This window comes from Parasteatoda tepidariorum, chromosome 1, assembly GCF_043381705.1.
Source record: "Parasteatoda tepidariorum isolate YZ-2023 chromosome 1, CAS_Ptep_4.0, whole genome shotgun sequence".
Taxonomy (NCBI): Eukaryota; Metazoa; Arthropoda; class Arachnida; order Araneae; family Theridiidae; genus Parasteatoda; species Parasteatoda tepidariorum.
Genome location: NC_092204.1, coordinates 49,300,260 through 49,319,514, shown reverse-complemented (window position 1 = coordinate 49,319,514; position 19,255 = coordinate 49,300,260). Strand labels below are relative to the sequence as shown.

At 28.4% G+C, this 19,255-nt stretch overlaps 1 protein-coding gene across 4 annotated transcripts in view; it reads left to right on the top strand.

The window, feature by feature from the left end:
- LOC107438721 (potassium channel subfamily T member 2) overlaps window positions 1-19,255 on the top strand; it is a 497,563-nt gene that overhangs the window by 345,288 nt on the left and 133,020 nt on the right. For all 4 annotated transcript variants that reach the window (XM_071179918.1, XM_071179919.1, XM_043041898.2 and 1 more), the window contains one exon: window positions 13,135-13,183. In XM_071179918.1, coding sequence (XP_071036019.1) covers window positions 13,135-13,183 — 49 coding nt within the window. The remainder of the gene's footprint in view (window positions 1-13,134; window positions 13,184-19,255) is intronic.

Sequence of the window (19,255 nt, the reverse complement as noted above, 5' to 3'; positions counted from 1 at the left end):
AACTTTGAAATCAACTTTAGAAGATTTCATTGAAGGATAAATTACCAACTGAAGAACGAAAATAGCTATACTTAACTTTTTAAAATAATGTACAAATATGAGAGGTTTGAAAAAACCAATATAATCCTATTTCTGTTTCGTATATTTTTTAAAAAGATATCAAGGCATTTCATGATTAACAGCAATAATCCAAACATTAATTTTTAAACTTTTCTAATTATCACAGTATTAGTTTTTGTTAAAAATTCATATTTATAATTTTATTGATAATAGATAAAATATAACAAGATCACTATAAATCGGATTTATTGGTTTTTTGTTCGGATCATCCGATATTCCATTGGTAACATTGTTATTGTACAAAAACCAATAAAATCATATTTCTATTAGATATATTCTTTTTGAACAACAAAGGCGAAATGTGATTTTTCACAGCTATCAATACTTCAATTCTTAAAATTTACTTTACAGATTTTTTAATCATCAGATTTTGTTAAAACAATATTATTTGCACTTTTATGAATAATAGTCTAGAATAAAATAATCAATTTTTTTGTTTTTCTTATCTCCTGAAATTCTGTTGGTAAGATTGCTATTCTAATCACCTTAAAGTAAAAAATAAAATATTGCGAAAAAACAACAGGATGAAGTCAATGTTCTCTAGTTGTTAACCAATTAATAAGAAACAATGAAACCCTCTCCATGAGATCAAAATCAAAGCTAGTTTCATTCTTATAGGTATTACATATCTTATATCTCATCGAACTTCGAAGAATCTAAATTAATTCACCAAGAATTTGAGTTGATTCCGGTTTAAAAACATTCCCAAAAATTCTCAAACAGACACCTGTTTAGGAGAAGGTTGGTTCTGTTAACAGATCCTTTGCAAATTATTTTACCAGAAAAACGAGCACTTTATTAAATATTTCATCTGAAAAACGAATCATTTACAATATTTTTTTCATATAAAAAAACACCTTTTTCAAAATACTTCGTTTAAGAAACCATATCTATACTTAATACATAGTTTTGAAGCTACAAGTCCTTAAAAGACTTGGTTATTTGTCTTTCTCAAAAAAGGGATCTTATTTTCAAGTATTTGCAAAAACAAAAAAGATGACAAAAATAAGTCAATTCTAAGCTAATTTTGGATTTAAAAAATTATGAAGAGATGTTTCACAAAACCACAAAATAAGAATGATTTTTTTTTAAATTTTCAAAAACCCTTCATTTAAAAACTATTACAATTTTTCATCCGTTACTTTTTTGAGGCTGCTTACATTTAAGGAAACTATAAATTATAAAATGTTTTATGCGTAATTTTCATTTGCAAAGATATCGCATCAAAAATTTATACTACATGCTTTTAAATTTTATGTCATATATCTAGTTACTTCACGCTATTATGATGATAGTGAGCTAGCTTTAGCTATTACCTTAATTATTTTATTTTTTTCTCAAAAATAGCAAAAAAGTATAAATTTTGGATAAAGTATTTCATTAAACTGTTTTAGATAAATTAAGTAGATTTTTTACAAACAAAGTTGCAATTGCAAGTATTTTTCTCAAACCAGACATATTTATATGTTAAGCTATAAAAACTGTACAGCACATATAATCTTACTTATTAATTCTAATCACAAATTTTATAATAATTTTATTGACCACATTAATTTCACATAGTTTTTTAAACATTAGAAAAATATGGGTTTGAAAGAAGGGTTGATTCACTCATGTAGAAGGGTTTGAAAAATATATTCAATTACTTAACAAAATTTTTAAATATTAATTAAGTAACAGCTGCGAGATACACTTTTAAGATATTAATAGTGATCAACTAAATTTGTTAAATTTGGCAACTCTAAAATTAAAATCTTTGGTGCTAATTATTATATTTAGTACCATAATATATGTAAGAAACTTAACAACAATATTTTATTAAAATTAAAAGTATCCTTTCTTTTAATATTGTTTTAGTTTGTATCATTTAATATAATGTTTCTTTCTTCTTTTTTTTTTACCTTTAACCCTTACGTTGGCGCTTTTAATAATTTATATTATACAAACTGTAAAATAGGCATAATTCAAAAATATAATTGCATATAAATGAAATATTTTTCTTAAAAAAATGAAAGACATTCACTAAAATGCTCGAATTATTCCTTAATTCCCAGGAATTCGTATAACTTTAGGCAAGAATTTCATCAAAACTTAAAGAGAGCTCTTTAATGAAAAAAAGTTTTTTTCTAAATCAGAAATTAGACGTTTTATTTCATTATATAACCGGCATTGAACAGCTGATCAAATTTTGAGTTTACTATCAATATTTAACTCCTCAGCCTTACTAATTTAAATCCAACTCAAAAGACAAAGGAACTCTTTGATCAAGAATTGGGACAAACTAGCTCTCGTGAAGGAATTTTTGATGAAACTAACCAGCATTTCCGTTACATCATGCAGAGAAAAGCTTCAAAAACTTCTTAGTGTTAGCCTGATGGCAAGAGTATTTGAACCTATTACTTTTTGCCACTGAGGTAATTTTACGTTAGCACTTTGGTAGAAGAATTCGCATTGATCAGATCTTTGAAAGGTCCCCTGCAGTTGCCTTGAACGAAATTGTTTTATTTTATAACCATCGTTGAACAGTGGAACCAATTTCGAGTTTACGACTATCGATGTTCAACTCCGTATCCTTGTAATTTTGAACCCAATCGAGAAGACAAGGGAACTCCTGGATCAAGTATTGGGAGAAATTTCCTTGGAGAAGGACTTTTTAATATAACTAACCTGCATTTGCGTTACATGGTGAGGAAAACCACGAAAACCTTCCATGGTTAGTCTGACAGCAAGAGGACTCTAACCAATGATCCGCCTGCCACTGAGGATATTTTTAGTCTGCACCGCGGTCAGTGCGAGAGAAATCAATTGTTTGAAAAGTATGAAATTAACTATTGAAGTTGATAATTATTAAAAAGCTGAATTCTGAAACTGTATATTTCTCAATTATTACGAGCTGAACCCAATCATAACGACGTACTGTTTAAAAAAAGATTGTGATATTAGTTGTGTAAGATCCTAAGTTTGATCAACAAAATAACTAACTTTTAGAAATATTTTTACTTTTAGAATAACAAACTTTTAGAAAAGTGATAGGAAATTACTTTTTTTTTGTCCTTTCATGAACCTTAAAATGAAGTTTTTTCTAGTTATTCTTTATCAATCTTGTGTCCGGTATTATGAGAATTTGAACTTCCTGCATTAAGTCACAATCATATTATAGCATAAAGATAAGATCATCAATAATCTGGAAAACGTCACCTGCTTTCTTAATAAAATAAGTCAATGTGTCAATTTAAAATTTCCGGATGAATTTCACTTTTTCCTCTAAGTGTAAGGCAATATTAAGTTATTTATCAACTCTGTGACTACTAAATCATAAGAAAAATCTTAAATTTTCTGACACTTTTTAACACATTTAACAAAATAAATTCCACTGGCATTCATCGTGAAATATATACGTCTAACTCCTTTCTATCCAAAATTTAAAGTAACTTCAAACAACTAATTCTATAGGGAATATAGCTTTTCTCAGTTGCAGTTAAAATTGTGTTTTCCGTCCATTTGTAGAGTTTGAAGAAAAGCATTAAAGTTTTCAGAATTGATGATATGTTAATGCATCCTGGACTTTCTTTTCTGCATGGCAAACCTTTTAGAGAGATTATTTTTCTTCAAAGAGAAAAGCATTATAAATCATTAATAACAGCATTATAAATCATTATAAATCATTATAAAACTCATCATTATAAATCATTATAAATCATTATAAATAAAGCATTATAAAAGCATTATAAATCATTAATCATTAATAACCCTTATAACAAACAAGATTTTAATGAAAAAATATTCATTTTATTATTTTATCAGTGAAATAAAAATAAAATATATTTTAGATTTATTCTATAAGTAGTTCCATAAACTGTTATTATTTAAATAAAAGCATAAGTTAAGAATCTATAGCCACTGTGTACTACATAAGTATTGAAAATCCTACGTAGTAAAAACAATATTTTGCGAACTGTGTAATATTTCTGTTGAAGATGTAAGTCTTAAAATATTTATAGTACAAGACTGAAACAGCGTAAGTGTTATATTTTTCTATATAACATAGCATAATAGTCTAACCCAGTCTTCCACCGTTTTCGGTGCTATTTTATTGGCCGAAAAAGCTCATGAAAAGCTCTAACAATCATAGATGAACTCAAGAGTGCCTTGTTCCAAGTGTGGGGGCTGTTGCCATAGGCATCGATAAGGAACCTGATAAACAGTATACAACGCCGACCGATGCCAGAGTTGTGCAGCTGTTAGAGGCGATCATACAAGTTGTTAGATATAGTGTGGCCGTCAGAAGAACTCCTACAGACACCCGTCTCTCGTCGTGGCGGATACTATGGTTACAAGGAAAAGAAACTTCGAATAGGGGTGTGGGGGGGGAATAGTTTTGGCTTAATCTTGGCATAGGTCAGCGTGAGTAAACCAATCAACACCTTATTTCCTTCATAACCCCCACCCATTAGAAATGTGCTCTCGCTTGTTACCATAGTAACAGACGGCCTCAAACTTATAGTCTGGAGGAGTTCTCCTCAAAGCTGCGCTATATATGACAAGGAATCAGCCAGCTACTGTTCTGGACAAGTGACCAGTGTCCTTATTTAGGGTACAGTTATGCATAATTTCGTTTTACCGTATCTTGGTCTTATATCGAATGATATTTTGGCCAGGTTCAGTTTTATTTGCGTTGTTAATTTATTTTTATTGCAAGAAAAAAAAATCTATTGTCTTCAATTTTTTCCACCAGTTTGTTAATTTCAAAACCATTTTCCTGTTGAGAAAAACAATCTACCGTCGATTGATTCTCTTTTTACAAAGTAAAGCTAATATTCTATGAGTTCGGAATCTCGAGGAACTGATTTAAATTTCGCCGGATACTCATTTTCAATTGATAAAATTTCCTTGTTCAGATAGTGTACTTAAATAGTAGTGTAATAAAAAGCATTAAAGTGTTTTTTGTTTTCATTTCACGCATGTTTGGGAAACACAATTTTTAACACTGAGTTTTGTAAAGAGTGAAAATTGCTAACTTTTTATAATATAATATGAATGCTCTATTTGGATTGACTTTGACTTTTTTACAACCTAATATTGAAGTACAGTGTGCAAAATAAACAAACGGACTACCCTGAGTAACGTTTGATCTAATGATTGAATCTTCACTTTTTAAGATTCAATCTTAAAGGTTTAAGGGGGTGACCTCAAATATACTAATTAATAAGTGCAAGTGATGTTTTAAGTTACGAAATCTGATATAAGAGCGTTCTTTCTCTGAAGGAGCAAGCTTTTTTTTCGACAGATTTATTTATTTGGTATTTATGACCTTTCGAAATATAGGGGGTACACTTTGGTCAGCAGAGGGGCCCGAAGTTTGAACCTATTATTGTTAATTTTATTTTTTGTGTACTTTACCATATCTCTAGAACTTTTTAAGCGAATTGAAATTTTTTTCTAAGGATAATTCCACACAAAATGTCTTAAAAAAGCAATAATTCTGTACAAAAAACGACTTTTAGTAATCATTTATTTTTTGCATTATTTTATTTAATAATAATTAAACAAGTTTTACCCCTCGAACCATTAAAATTGACACGATCATTAGATCAAAAATTATTCAGAGAAGCACTTTTTTTCGTGCTGTACATTAAAATGAAATACTAGCAGGAGAAAGTCATTAAGTTTATTATTTAGAGCTAAATAATAAATTAGGCACTTTCAGTTGGCCTTATAAATGCCTAAAACTATGCTTTGCTGCATCTGCTCATTCCAACAAAGATTTTTACTCGTGCTAGTAATTAGACAATTACAATAGTAAGCAAATTTCGCCAGAATTTAAAAACAACAATAAATGATAATCAAGTATTTATATTTATGTTTTATTTATTTCTTATATGTAATGATGATCAAAATAATTTTAAATAAAATTTATAAATTTAAGAAATTAATCAAATCATATAAGTTTCACTACTACTTTCAACATAAAAGAATATCGTCCGGAAAATCCGAAAGAATTGTAGCCATGCTTTGAAAATAATTTGAGGTCAGAAAGTCTTTAAAATCAAAATTAAAGACTAATTATAAGTTTAGGCTTTCAATAGGCCTTGTAAATTACTAAAAACAGGCTTTGTAAATAATTAAATTCTGACATTTAAATTTAATATCGTTTAAAGCAATGATGGAACTTCATGTATATTCTCTATCTTGAACTGCGAAAAGATTTTTTTTACCTAATTAATTAAAGAAATGCAATATCACACTGTTTCCTACTCTATAGGTTATTCTACTAAATATTATACTTTCATATCTATGATAAATAATTAAGAAGTGGAAACGAAACAATAATATATATCATGTCTAAATAGTATGCGGTAGGCCAAAGCCTTTACAGGTTTTATCACTTTAGTTGAGGTTCGCTATATGAGTATGGCATCTACTGGTCCTTAGGTATGAAAATTTCAAAATTCAATTCTGACAAAAATAAACGAAATTCTGGTTCACTTTTATTTAATATAGGAAATAAAGTTTAGCTATTTTTCCTTATAATTATCACCAAGCAAGCTAGTAATAACAAAGTAGTGTTAGTACTATAAATAACAGCGTCAAAATTAAGTACTCTAAGTTTCTCCTCCCTTTCCCTCCAGCACAAACTTCAAGCTTGAAATATTTGAATCAGCAAAACAGATATCCCTTAGAGATCAGTCTCTACATTATATAAAGAACTAAGATCTTTATACAGCATTAATTTTCTCCGCAATGCTTCTGTATCTTTCACTAGATTTTCAATACCATCTAATGAGCAAACACAGAAATATTTTAGTATGAACTATTTATAATATCCAAATACAAATTTTATAACTTTAAAAAAATCATTAAAATTTAATAAAGATGGTTTTTTATAAAGAATTTGTTATAAAAATGGTTGCAGTACGTACTAATGATAATCAAAGATAAGCTTGGTCCACCAGGTATTTGCGAACTCATGCGTTAAAAAAAGGTGAAATATCATACAAAGCAAAATATTGATATTAGTTTTTAAATCAATAACTAAAACTTTGTAAAGTTTTCAAAATCCCAGACTGAAGTTAAAATTGGAATTGCATATTTTATTTTTAACCTTAATTAAACGAGGATCAAATACATAACTTATCTTAGAAACAATTTTATCCATTATTCATTTCAATTTGCAAGTTATGTAATTGAATAAATAATTTGATCAAATTAAAGGCCGTAAAGCTTAATAAAGTAATAATTATCAATTCTATCAAGATGCATGAATTTTTAAACAAACACACATATTTTTAAACTTAATATATTTTTTTTCATATTGTTGTATCAATTCTAACTGAAATCAAAATAATAATTCATTTTTATGAATGCTTAGACTGATACATTATTTATTTAAACAAAACACTACGTAAAGTAATTTATTTCAATTTGCAGTTTTTATAATTGAATATAAAAGGTGTATTTTTTATACTTTATGCTTTATCTTCAAAAATATTTGCTTATTTTATGTTAAATTTTACGATTTCAAGACTGAAACAGAACGAAAGGAGCTTTTAAAACTTGAACAATGCTTTTCAAAAATCCAACAATAATATTAAAAAAGTATTGTAATTTCATTAATAACTTAATATATAAATTATTTTACAAAAAATCAATTACATTGAACTCCATGCTAATTATTTTCCTTCAAACTGTCGTAAATTTGCCAACTTGTTGAGAGAAGCTTTCAAAAGTAATATTTTAAAGCTTCATCAATATCTCTTTCATGATCGAGCAGTTACATCTCGCGAGGCGATCGATCTGTTCAATCTCACCTAGTCACGCCAAAACGTCTTTATGGAAACAGGAAATTGGCAAGCAACATGCGAAATATTTCTTATTTGCAGACGTCTACACAATGGAATATAGGCATATTTGCACATAAATGCTAACACGAAGAAGCCGATACTTTTAATATAATCGCAGTAATTATATATCCAAGGATTCTGAGATTGTACTCTAAAAGAAATAGTCGATATTATTGAACTATCGTTAATCACTTTGATGCATTCCTTTTTGGATTTCACCTATTCACATTTCCGTACTCAGTCTAAATTAATTTTATTGACCCATATTTACTTACTTGGAGTCTACTGAATTTTTAACGATATGTACTGTTACTCATATTGAAATGAGAAAATGTTGGCATAGTTGTCAAAACTTTTAATGATCTAACTAAAAGCGATTGCATGTTTAAACTTTTCCTTAATTCATTTAATGTATCATGCTAGTCAAATGTTAAGTGTGTATTGTATGTATATGTAGCAGTGAAATTTGCAACCTAATTAACTTTCGAAACGTGAGAGTTAAAAGTGGAATAAAAAAAGTGCGAAGTAAGAAAAGAATAATAATGAAATAGGAATAAAACAGGAAAAAATGCAGTAAGAAAATAGGAATAAATAAAACAAAATAATCATGAAAAAATAAGAATAACTTTAATATCAAAATAAGAATAAATATATAGACATAAAAATAAAACAGAGATAAATATAATAACAAATATTAATAAATATATTAAAATAGCTATAAATATAATAGCTCTAGAATAAATCGTCCATATTATTGAACTTTAGTTAATTACTCTGTCACATTCCTTTTTAGATTTCATCCATTCTCGTTTCCGTACTCAGACTAAATAAATTTTATTGACTCAAATTTATTCACTTGGACTTAACTAAATTTTAAACGATTTGAATTTATAATATATGAAAGTTAATTTTTTCTTCTTCTAATTTTTCACTTTTGAGTCAACACCTGCATTAATTGATAAATTCTATTAATGATAACAGATTCTATTAACAATACTGAGAAAAAATCTACATATACTTTGATTTCAAGAATTGTTGATGTTATTATTACCCATTGGCAAAATGAGTCTTGGTTTGGATTTGATGGCGTTTACAGTGCGGCTTTGAGGAGAACTTCTCCAGACTGAAAGACTGGGGCTGTCTGCTGCTATGGTAACGAGCGAGAGCACATTTCTAATGTGGGTGAAATGGAGAAAAGGTGTTGATTGGTTTACTTACGACGACCCTCGCTAAGATTAAGACAAAACTATTCACCCCACACTCCTATTCGAAGTGACCTTTCCTCGTAACCATAGTACCCGCTACGGTGCGAGACGGGTGTCTGGAGGAGTTCTCTTGAAAGCCGTACTATACACACTTTTCAACTGTGTTCAAGAGTAATAGTAAACAGTGCGTATGCGTCGTTATTGTATGTTTTGCTATGGGAACCGCTGCTGTTTTTCTTTTTATTTTCACGAGCAGACATTTTTAATGTATTTACATAATAATAATTTAAAGTATTTTAGTATTATTTTATTAATAACGTATAATTATTGGCTTGATGGTGATTTTAATATAAATATGAATGCTGAAGAAGAAAACGTATTTTGTGACATCTTGAAACGCGTACATAGGCAGGACATGAAAATCAAAATCAATCCGACTACAAACATCCATTGAGACAGTTTTTGCAACCCATGATTTGAAATGCTGTGGCGTTTAACGGAATCAATCCAGAAAGAAAAAGCATTTGACCAATGGGTAACCAGTGATCGTAAATAAGGCGATCACAACTTTTTTGCTGATTTTTTTTAAATTTTGTTTTAATAATATTTAAATTTTTTTATTCTGAATTTTTTAAATTATTAGCCTAAACATGAAGGAAAATTTGCTCAACCTTTTCATTCTAAAAACAGTAGGGGAGAGTGGGGTCAATTGTAACAGGGTACGATTGTAACAGAGCAAAAATTTCGACTGTTGGGTTCTAGATTTGGTTCCCAGGTGGCGCACAAGGTGTATTTAACAAATCTACATGTACACCCCTGATGGCAACCATTTTTATGTACTTTTGAAAGAGTTACATTACAAAAGATATTTTCACGCCACGCAAGTACTTTTTTTGGTATTAGAATACTATATTGTAACAAAGTAATTTTGTTTAAACAAATAAAAATTAGTAACCGAATATGTAAGTGGACACCTTAATTAACATTTCAATAAAAAAAAAGATTAGTTTTGCTAAATAACTAGCATTGTTTTTAACAAATGAAGCTGAAATGGCGTCTTGGGGACAATTGTAACAATAAGTAAAGGGACGATTGTAACAATTGAAAATAAATAATCTTATGTTTACAAACCATTACTTAACGCTTTAAGAACCACCAATAGTTTCCTATAGCATTTATATTATGTTGCATGTGCATTATTTTATTTGTCACCTTTCACAGCATAAATTAAAATTTTTAACCCCTTAAAGTTAAAAGTTTAACCCTTTAGGTCTCTGCTCATTATTATTTTTACTCCTAAAATATCACTACTATTTTGATCAATAAAAAAATATATCACAACTATGATAATATGTATATTTAACTATGTTTTAGTTGAATTTATGAACTGTTACAATTGACCCCGTAAGTGGGGACAATTGTAACAAGTGCACGACTGTCAAAAATTGTTAATAACTAATATAATAATATTTAAAATCAGGTATTTATTTTTCTTCTAGTAGAGGATAGTCTACTTTACACGTCTGCCAATAAATACTAATAATATATTGGATTTTTTGTTAGTTAAAAATAGTTAAGTAAAAAATGTTACAATTGACCCCACTCTCCCCTACTTCTCAGAACGAATCTATTGGTTGATTTAGTTTCAATAGTTGAGCAAATAACAATTCGTCATTCTACAATTGAACTTGGCAATTTGTAAATGGAAAATTACAAGGGTTATAAGCGAAAGGATTTTTCAATTGATTTTTCTGAAGTCTAAATGAAATATTAAAATAAAGAAATAATAAGAATAAATAGGAATACAATTATAAGACTTAAAAATTATAATTGATTCCGAGAAATTAGGGATTCAAATTATTTTATATATTTATCATTTTCAACAATATTTCGATATTTGCTACTATAATAAATGTTTTTAATTTAAAGTAATATTTTACTTTGGTAGAGGAAGGGAGTACTAATAATTCGTCAAGTGCTAACATTAACTGTATTCATGCATGATAAATTCACAAAATATCGCAAAATGATATTGTTTAAAATGCATCATAGACTTTGAAATTTTACAAATTTTAATAGCAATTATTTGATTAGTTTCTGATGTATCAAATTTAAACAAAAGTTGCATACTTTAAATTTAAATTTTTCTTCTCATAAACTATTCAACCAATTTTGTACAAGTTTCATATTTAACTTTACAAAATCATTCTTTAAAATGATGAAAAGCCTTACAATTATTAATACTCATATGTATTTTGCTTGTAGGTCTTACTTATTTGTGTACCTTACAATTAAATTTTTTTCAACTATTATTAAATTAAAAAAAATAATAAATAATTATAAAAATTATTTTCTGTATAGATTTATTATTATTATTTTTTTGAATAAATGAACTCTGCAATTGTATGTAAAAACTCTTTGATTCAGCTTAAAAGTTCTCGGGTTACTGCAAAAAACGTAGAAATTAAAATTGACATTGAGGTGTCCAAACTTTCGACCACTTTCCTGACCTAACTATTGGGGCTATATCTTTCAGAATACAGCTACATCGTATATTTAAAAGATATCAAATCTAAATCCGATGAAATATTATGTTTATTCAACGAAAGCACGTTTTTTTTTCGTATGGTTTTGTAATTCTAAATATCATATGCACATATTAATTAACATATTTAAGGCCCTCAAAGCATTAAAATTAAGTACCAGTGCGTCAAAATCTGATCGTTAGATCAAAAGTTATTCAGGGTGTACATTAATTTTAATTTTGCGCACTGTACACTTCAAAATGACGCACAAGAAATTAACATATATTTTATAACTTAAAAATTACCATTGAAAATAATCCCTTACTTCTGCTTAAGATAAACATAAAACATGTTAAAAAGAACTCATTTATAGTGATGGCAGTAAACTGATATCTATATTGTAAAAGATCTAAATATTTTTAATATAATTTGATACCAGCATTTAAAAGTAAAATATTTTGGAAGGTGATCTGTTGACTCATCTTTATGGACTGTGGCAGAAGCTTTGGCTGGGTTTCCAAGTAAGAGATGTTTAGTTGGCTAGTCTCTGTTTACTAAGTCTCTATTTGGCAAATAATTAGATGCAATTTTGTGAAGAATATTTATGCAAAATTGCATCTGAACTCTACTTTAAAACGTGTGAAGGTATTTAAGGATAATAAATAGCAATTTACCTTTCTCTTAAAACGTCACTGATTGATATTAATAAGAAAAGTTAATTATTCATAAAAATGTCGTATTAAATAATTAAGCTTAGCAAAAAAAATTATAAGATATTTTAATTCATTAATTTTAAATATATGAAATTACTTGTAAAAACGTATTACAGTATCATGTATTACAACATTTTAAAAAGTAGCACAGGTTATAATATTACTTGATCAAAAACTTTATGTTTCAAGAGCTCAGAAACAGGCGAGAGTGAGAAGAAACAAAAGTAATTTGAAATATAAAACGTAAAGTTGCCAATGAAAAATAGAAAAATAAAGGTGGAGGAAAAACCACAGTTGCAGAGAGACAAAAAGTTGAAAAACAGAACAAATAAAATTACAGTGACTGAGACATGCAAATCATGGTAAAATGCATTTCCACGCGGGTGAGATATTAATATTGTTATAAGGGAATCAGCATTCATATCAATGAAACACGATTCCAGGTTATCAGGAGAGGCTGATGTGACTGGGGAGGAATTAATTTTAGCTTCTGTTTTTTTGGATTATTTATTTAATATTAATAAATAATTATTTATTTGGATTATATATTACAATATTTAAAAACACAGCTTCAAATAATTTTTTTTCTTTCAAAATAACCAATATGGAAAGATATAGCTATGTATAAGACTTATGAATTATATTAGTTGTTTAAACAACAAATTTTAAGTATTAGTCATCATTTTTTTAAATAATTGTTTTTTAATTCAATGTGATTATTTATTTGCAGGAATGCTATTCTATGGGTAGACCGTCCGTTACCTTTATGGAGTGTTCAGGTAAATAAAAACAATTTCTTACCTCAAAAAGAAATAGAAATCATCATTCTTATGGCTATAATTACCTTATTTTTTACAGAAAAAAAATGAATTTATTAACTAAGTAAGACCAATAGTAACCGACCTACCCCCGAAGGAGTTTGCGGATAAGGGTTTCACCCGTTTGCACGTGAACTAAACACTACCAAACTACAGAAAAGTAAAAGTACAAAATTAAAAAGATTAAAACACATAGGAAAAATCCCAAAATCGAAAAAGTAAAATAAAAATAAAACAGAATAAAAGTTAAAAGTGCTTAAAACATCAAGGTGGATAAAATCAACCAACAATAAAAGTGTCAAAATACAGTGTCAAAAATACAGGTAAAAACATATAAAAGTAAGGTCAGGTAAAACATCAAATGGTAAAATATGAAAAATCACATTAAAAAACAAATAAGACTAAAATAAGCTTAGTAGAATAAATAAAATAGTAGACTAAAAGTTCAAGTGTCTCCCTTTCAAGGCTAAGTGCCTCTAAGATTAAAAAAGTTCTAAGGTTAACCAAAGTTTCACTGAGAGGATAACACTCAAAGATGACACCAGGTAAGACAGAGGGTGCAGAATTTGACCAAGAGCAAGATTTCATTTCGAATGTCCCATGCATAATGAAGATGCCAGTTGAAGGGGAGAATAAATTCATGGAAACGGTAAGTGCCGAAGTAAAATACTAAAAGCAGAAATTTAAAACCGAAAGTTTAAAAATAAAACCAGATAAAAATTAGTCAGGTGTACTCGCAGGGGCAAGCAGATCATCCAGGGTATATTTAAGAATTTCGATGATTTTCTCCCTGCAGTCAATATCAGCATAAAGTTGATGTTGAGTGTATTGATCCCATTTTCTGCCACGGATCGTCTGGAATTTGGGACAAAATTTCACGAGATGGTCAATGTCTTGTACTCTGCCACAAAATTTACAATTTGCTCGTTTATTGAAGAATTTATGTTGATATATTCCGAAAACCCCGTGACCCGTTAAGAATTGGTTTAAATAGAAGTTTGACTGCAGGCGAGTTAGTGTGGGATCTTTAAAAAAATTATGTGTCTGCCTGCCCTTTGTTATTAACTAAGTAAAATATATGTCACTCTTATAAGTCATTCACGTTTTAAAAATCAAAAATGAGCTTTATCTGTACCTAAGTTGTTCTTATGTGAAATAGGAATTGAAATAAGAGAAAACATAATAAATAAGCGACAGTACAAACAATATAGAAAAATGTGCATTAATTCCTCTTTGTGTAAAATGCTCTCTTTGTAATGTGGGTTAGAATAACTTCACATTTATAGGTCAAATTAAACGAAAAAACAGTTTTAAATAAAACATATGCTACCTACCCAAAATGTAAAACACTATATTCGGATGAAACTTATGGCAAGGATACGTTAAACTCAAGAGTCAAAGGTTATTTTAGGTTGGCATATCTTTAAAAAAGATTTGTATTTGCAAACAAAATTTAATAAAAAGTAAGAGAATTGTGGTTAGTTCTACTCCTCAAAGTCAACATGAAATATCTCAATTGATGCAAGCAATGAACTTAAATATATAACTAATATGATTGCCTTTAAAAACATTTTAAAAAATTGAAAAACGGAGCATAAAACATTTAAACTAACAGAGAAAAACTTTCATGAACTCTTTGAAATCTCTCTATTTTGAACATCAGCTTTTTGTCAGTAATTATGAGAGAACTAACAAAAACTTTTCATTAATATATTCAGAATATGATAAATAATCTAAGAAATAAAGAAGGGAATGACAGAGATATCATTGAGTGTGTAAATAAAAAAAAGTGCTAATAGTTATGTTGGCTGGTTTATGTATAAGTTTCATCCTCCAAATTGTGTTTTATTAACATCCACTTCTGTAACTTCAATATTTCAATTCCAGAAAAAAAACAATGCATGTCGCACGACAAATAAATCCAATTGTTTTCAAACTTTTTCATAGATTATTGAGTTAGAATAAGATAATTTGGACAATATTTACAGTTATATCTTAAATGATTTCCAATAATATAATATAAAATTATTTATTTCGATATTGATATCTTCGATATTGACAGCAAGTAAATGCTTACTATAAGCCAAAGAAATGATCAAAAGACGCAAAAATTTGTCAGAAACTATTTTTCTGCATTTTGATCGATAAAATGAAAAAAACTTCAAATGAAGTCAACCCTTTTAGCAAATAAATGACTTTTTATACGCTCGGGTTGCTAAGCGTAACAGAAATTTGAATAAAAATGTTTAAAAAAAGAAACACTTTAAAAAAAAATGCTTCCAAGAAGCGACCACCAAATCAACTTTTTTTACTCATGCATACCCAAGCAGGGTACACAAATTCCTTTACAAATATTGATACAAATTATTCGAGACACTGTGACGGTCCATTCCCCAGCAACACGACCCCTTATTTCAGTTCTTTAACGAAATTGAAAAGGACGTTATTGGTGCATTTGAAGTGATTGCTTTTTACTTCAAATCGGCCTTACAAAACTGCCTTTGACGTAGAGTCGAAAGCGATTACTTTGAGCTGCTTAATTAAACTAGGGTGTGGTTGGCCTAAACGCAAACTCGCGGCAAAAATAACAGCAAATGATAATGATTGTTTTCTGGTTTTGGATGGCTGAAACTATTAGGGGAGTCATTATCTGAGATTTTAAGCATGTCAAAATTCCAATATCATGATATATGACACGAAAAATATAGTAGATGCTTTCATAAGAATTTTGGCATATTCATTACTATATAACTAAATATAATAACTATTGGTATTTTGGTAATTGCCTTAAAAGCACTAATTTACTTTCAATAAATATTTCCAATTTTACGATGAACTTTATGTTTTTAATGCATTTTACTTTCATCCCTTTGCGCTCGTATCGGAATCCTTTTTTACTAAATTAAAAAGCAATGCTATTACTTGAAAATTAATTAACATTTGGTGTTATTTCAAAACTGAGTGCTTAATTATTGGAAGAATTTTACAGATACCATGTTGTGTACAATGAACTGGGCTAAATATATTTTTTATATGAAAAAGATAAGAGATTTTTTTAGTTTACTGTTAATAAAAATTAAATGAAAAAATTTGCCGCGTGAGGATTTACAAAAATAAAATCGGAACTTTTTTAATCAACTTATACTATCCAAATGTCATATTTAAAATATATACTTCAATATTATATTTCATGACACCAACACAGCAATCCAAGCAATAACATGTCTGGATTTTTAAGACTCTCATACAGTTAAAAGCTGTAAGGAGAATCTTGGGTTGCTTTTGTCTTTAAGAAAAGGTACAGTATTACAATAGATACCCTCTCGCTTGGGTATTAATGGAAATGAGATGGCTCATCTAGTTAAAAAAAAAAAGAGATCCCACAAAAAGACCCCACATCTCCCGAGATTACATTCGGTTTACATTCGGAAATTACTTTCGGTTGCTGCTGGAAGTTAGGTACGACTGTCTTTCTGGACACCTAGCATAGACTCTGGGTACTCAAAACTATATTTTGAGCAAGGAGGGTTTTTGATGAACACTAAGGAACTACATCTACTCTAACATCTACGGTATGTACATCTACATCTACGATAGATACAAGAGGACTAGAGAACAGTTACAAACACTGCAATTGTTGCTGCTAGATATTAAAAAAAAATTTCTGAGATAAAAAACTCAGAAATATTTCAAAGAATTGTCAAATTTTTATGATACATTTTTAGGAGATTAAAAATTAGTTTTCAAATTTTAGGTAAAAACACTTTTCTGCAAATAGAACTGATTTAAGTCAATTAAATTTTTTTTCCTTTTCGGTCTATGTATGCATTTTTATCTTTTTAAAGAAAATAGAATCCAGTTTTCTTAATAATCAGTGTAATAAACAAGTTTAGAACATATTTCGACTCGATTTCCAGAAAATAATGTTCTTTCTCATAATAAAAGTGCAACGAATTGAAATATTGAATATACTAAGTAATTTCCTCAATCTTTTATTTATTAATTTAAAAAATTAAGAAAAAAACTAAACTCAGTGACGTGACAGCTCATAGAGGGCCAAGGCCTACTGTGCCCATCTCAATTTTCTTGACCTTGGGCTCTGGGATGTAGGAGCAGATGTTCCGGTTATAGTGTGGCTTTCAGGAGAACTCCTCCAGACATCCGTCTCGCGTCGTGGCGGGTACTATGGTTACGAGAAAAGGTCACTTCGAATTGGGGTGTGGGGTGAATAGTTTTGTCTTAATCTTAGCGTAGGTCGTCGTGAGTAAACCAATTAACACCTTCTTTTCTTCTTTTCACCCCCATTAGAAATGTGTTCTCGCTTGTTACCATAGCAGCAGACAGCCCCAGATTTTCAGTCTGGAGGAGTTCTCCTAAAAGCAGCACTATAGGTGGTCAGTCTGGAGGAGTTCTCCTAAAAGCAGCACTATAGGTGGTCAGCCGAATGCGAAACCCCCAGTGTTTAGTTCCCTAGCATGCTTGGTACTCACTTATCGACCCACTGAAGGGATGAAAGGCTGAGTCAACCTTGCCCGGCCCGAGGATCGAACCCAGAACCTGAAGCACGGGAACGAATTTAAAAAATATGTTAATTAATAAAGCTCTTCTATCTGAAACATACTTAACTGATATTCACTTACATTCTTCAAGTACGAATTAAAATAAAGTTGGAGTTTCTAATATTTGCACATTTATCTTTTATTAAAATTCTTTTAAATTCAATCAAAAATAAAATGTAGTCAAAATTCCAAGCAATATTTATGATATGAGTTTTTCTGTAATGCTTTGTATCTAAAACATACTGCATTAAATATTGATAGCATCACAACATCAAAATGCGTGAATAAATGGAATTTCGCTTAAATTTATTCAAATATGTTTTCCTTACTTTGAATTTCATTTTCAATCCGAAAAAATATTTATGTTTCATTTATACAATGTAAATATTTCATTTCTATGTAATGCATGACGAAAAATGTTGAAGAAGGGCGTTTAACTTTCTCTTTTTTTTTTTTTTTTTTTTTTTTTTTTTTTTTTTTTTTTTTTTTATTAATTCTAGATAGAGTAAAACTAAATCATAGATTTACAAGTCTAAAAGTTGATTTTATAAAATATTGAAACTTAAAAGTAATTTTAATACCCATAATTCTAAAATATTCCACTTACATAAGCTAAATTTCTTTAAATTTCAATATCTTTCAACTTTAAATTGTTGAACTTTTTAAAAGTTTTAGAAAGTAAAAACCCTCAAGAATAGTGCCATACAATACTTCTGTGATTTTTCATAGGTTAGTACATGATATTGAAATTCTCTGCATTATTAAAAATATTTATAAAAGAAATCTTTTTTGTGAAAAAATACAGTTTTTCTCCAACGATTAGAGAGTTTAAGAATCTAAATTATTCTAACATCGCAAGTGAAGTTTCAATTTAAAGATAGAAATATAATCAATCTAAACAATTGATGCTTTTTATTGTTTTAGTTATGACGCTTTTTATCTTTCAACAAAATGAATATTTAAAAAGTTTCTAAAAAAAATTTTTTTATCTGCAACAGATGGAACATTTAAAAACCTTTCCTGAGAAATTTAAAAGATATAAAGTATTGCAAAAACTATTTTTTGTAGAAGGCATTATCAAGTTTATGTTGAGGAAGCTTCGAATTTGCTCTGTTCATTTTTTAAGATACTTTTTATTCGTTTAAATAGAGTTTTCAAAACATATGAAAGTAATAATATTCTTAATCTGACCATATTGTAAATGAAATATTATCATTCTTTTTCCAACAACTTTTCTTTTAACAATGGAAAAATGTAGAAATCATTTTCAAAGATCTCCTGGTTGATCCCAAATGTTTTTTTTCTGCTCTACATTATTTTTATTTATATTTTATTTATTTTATTTATTTTATTTATTTTATTTATTTTATTTATTTTATTTTATTTTACTTTATTTCATTTTATTTTCATTTATTTTATTTCATTTTATTTATTTTATTTTATTTTGTTTTATTTTATTTTATTTCATTTATTT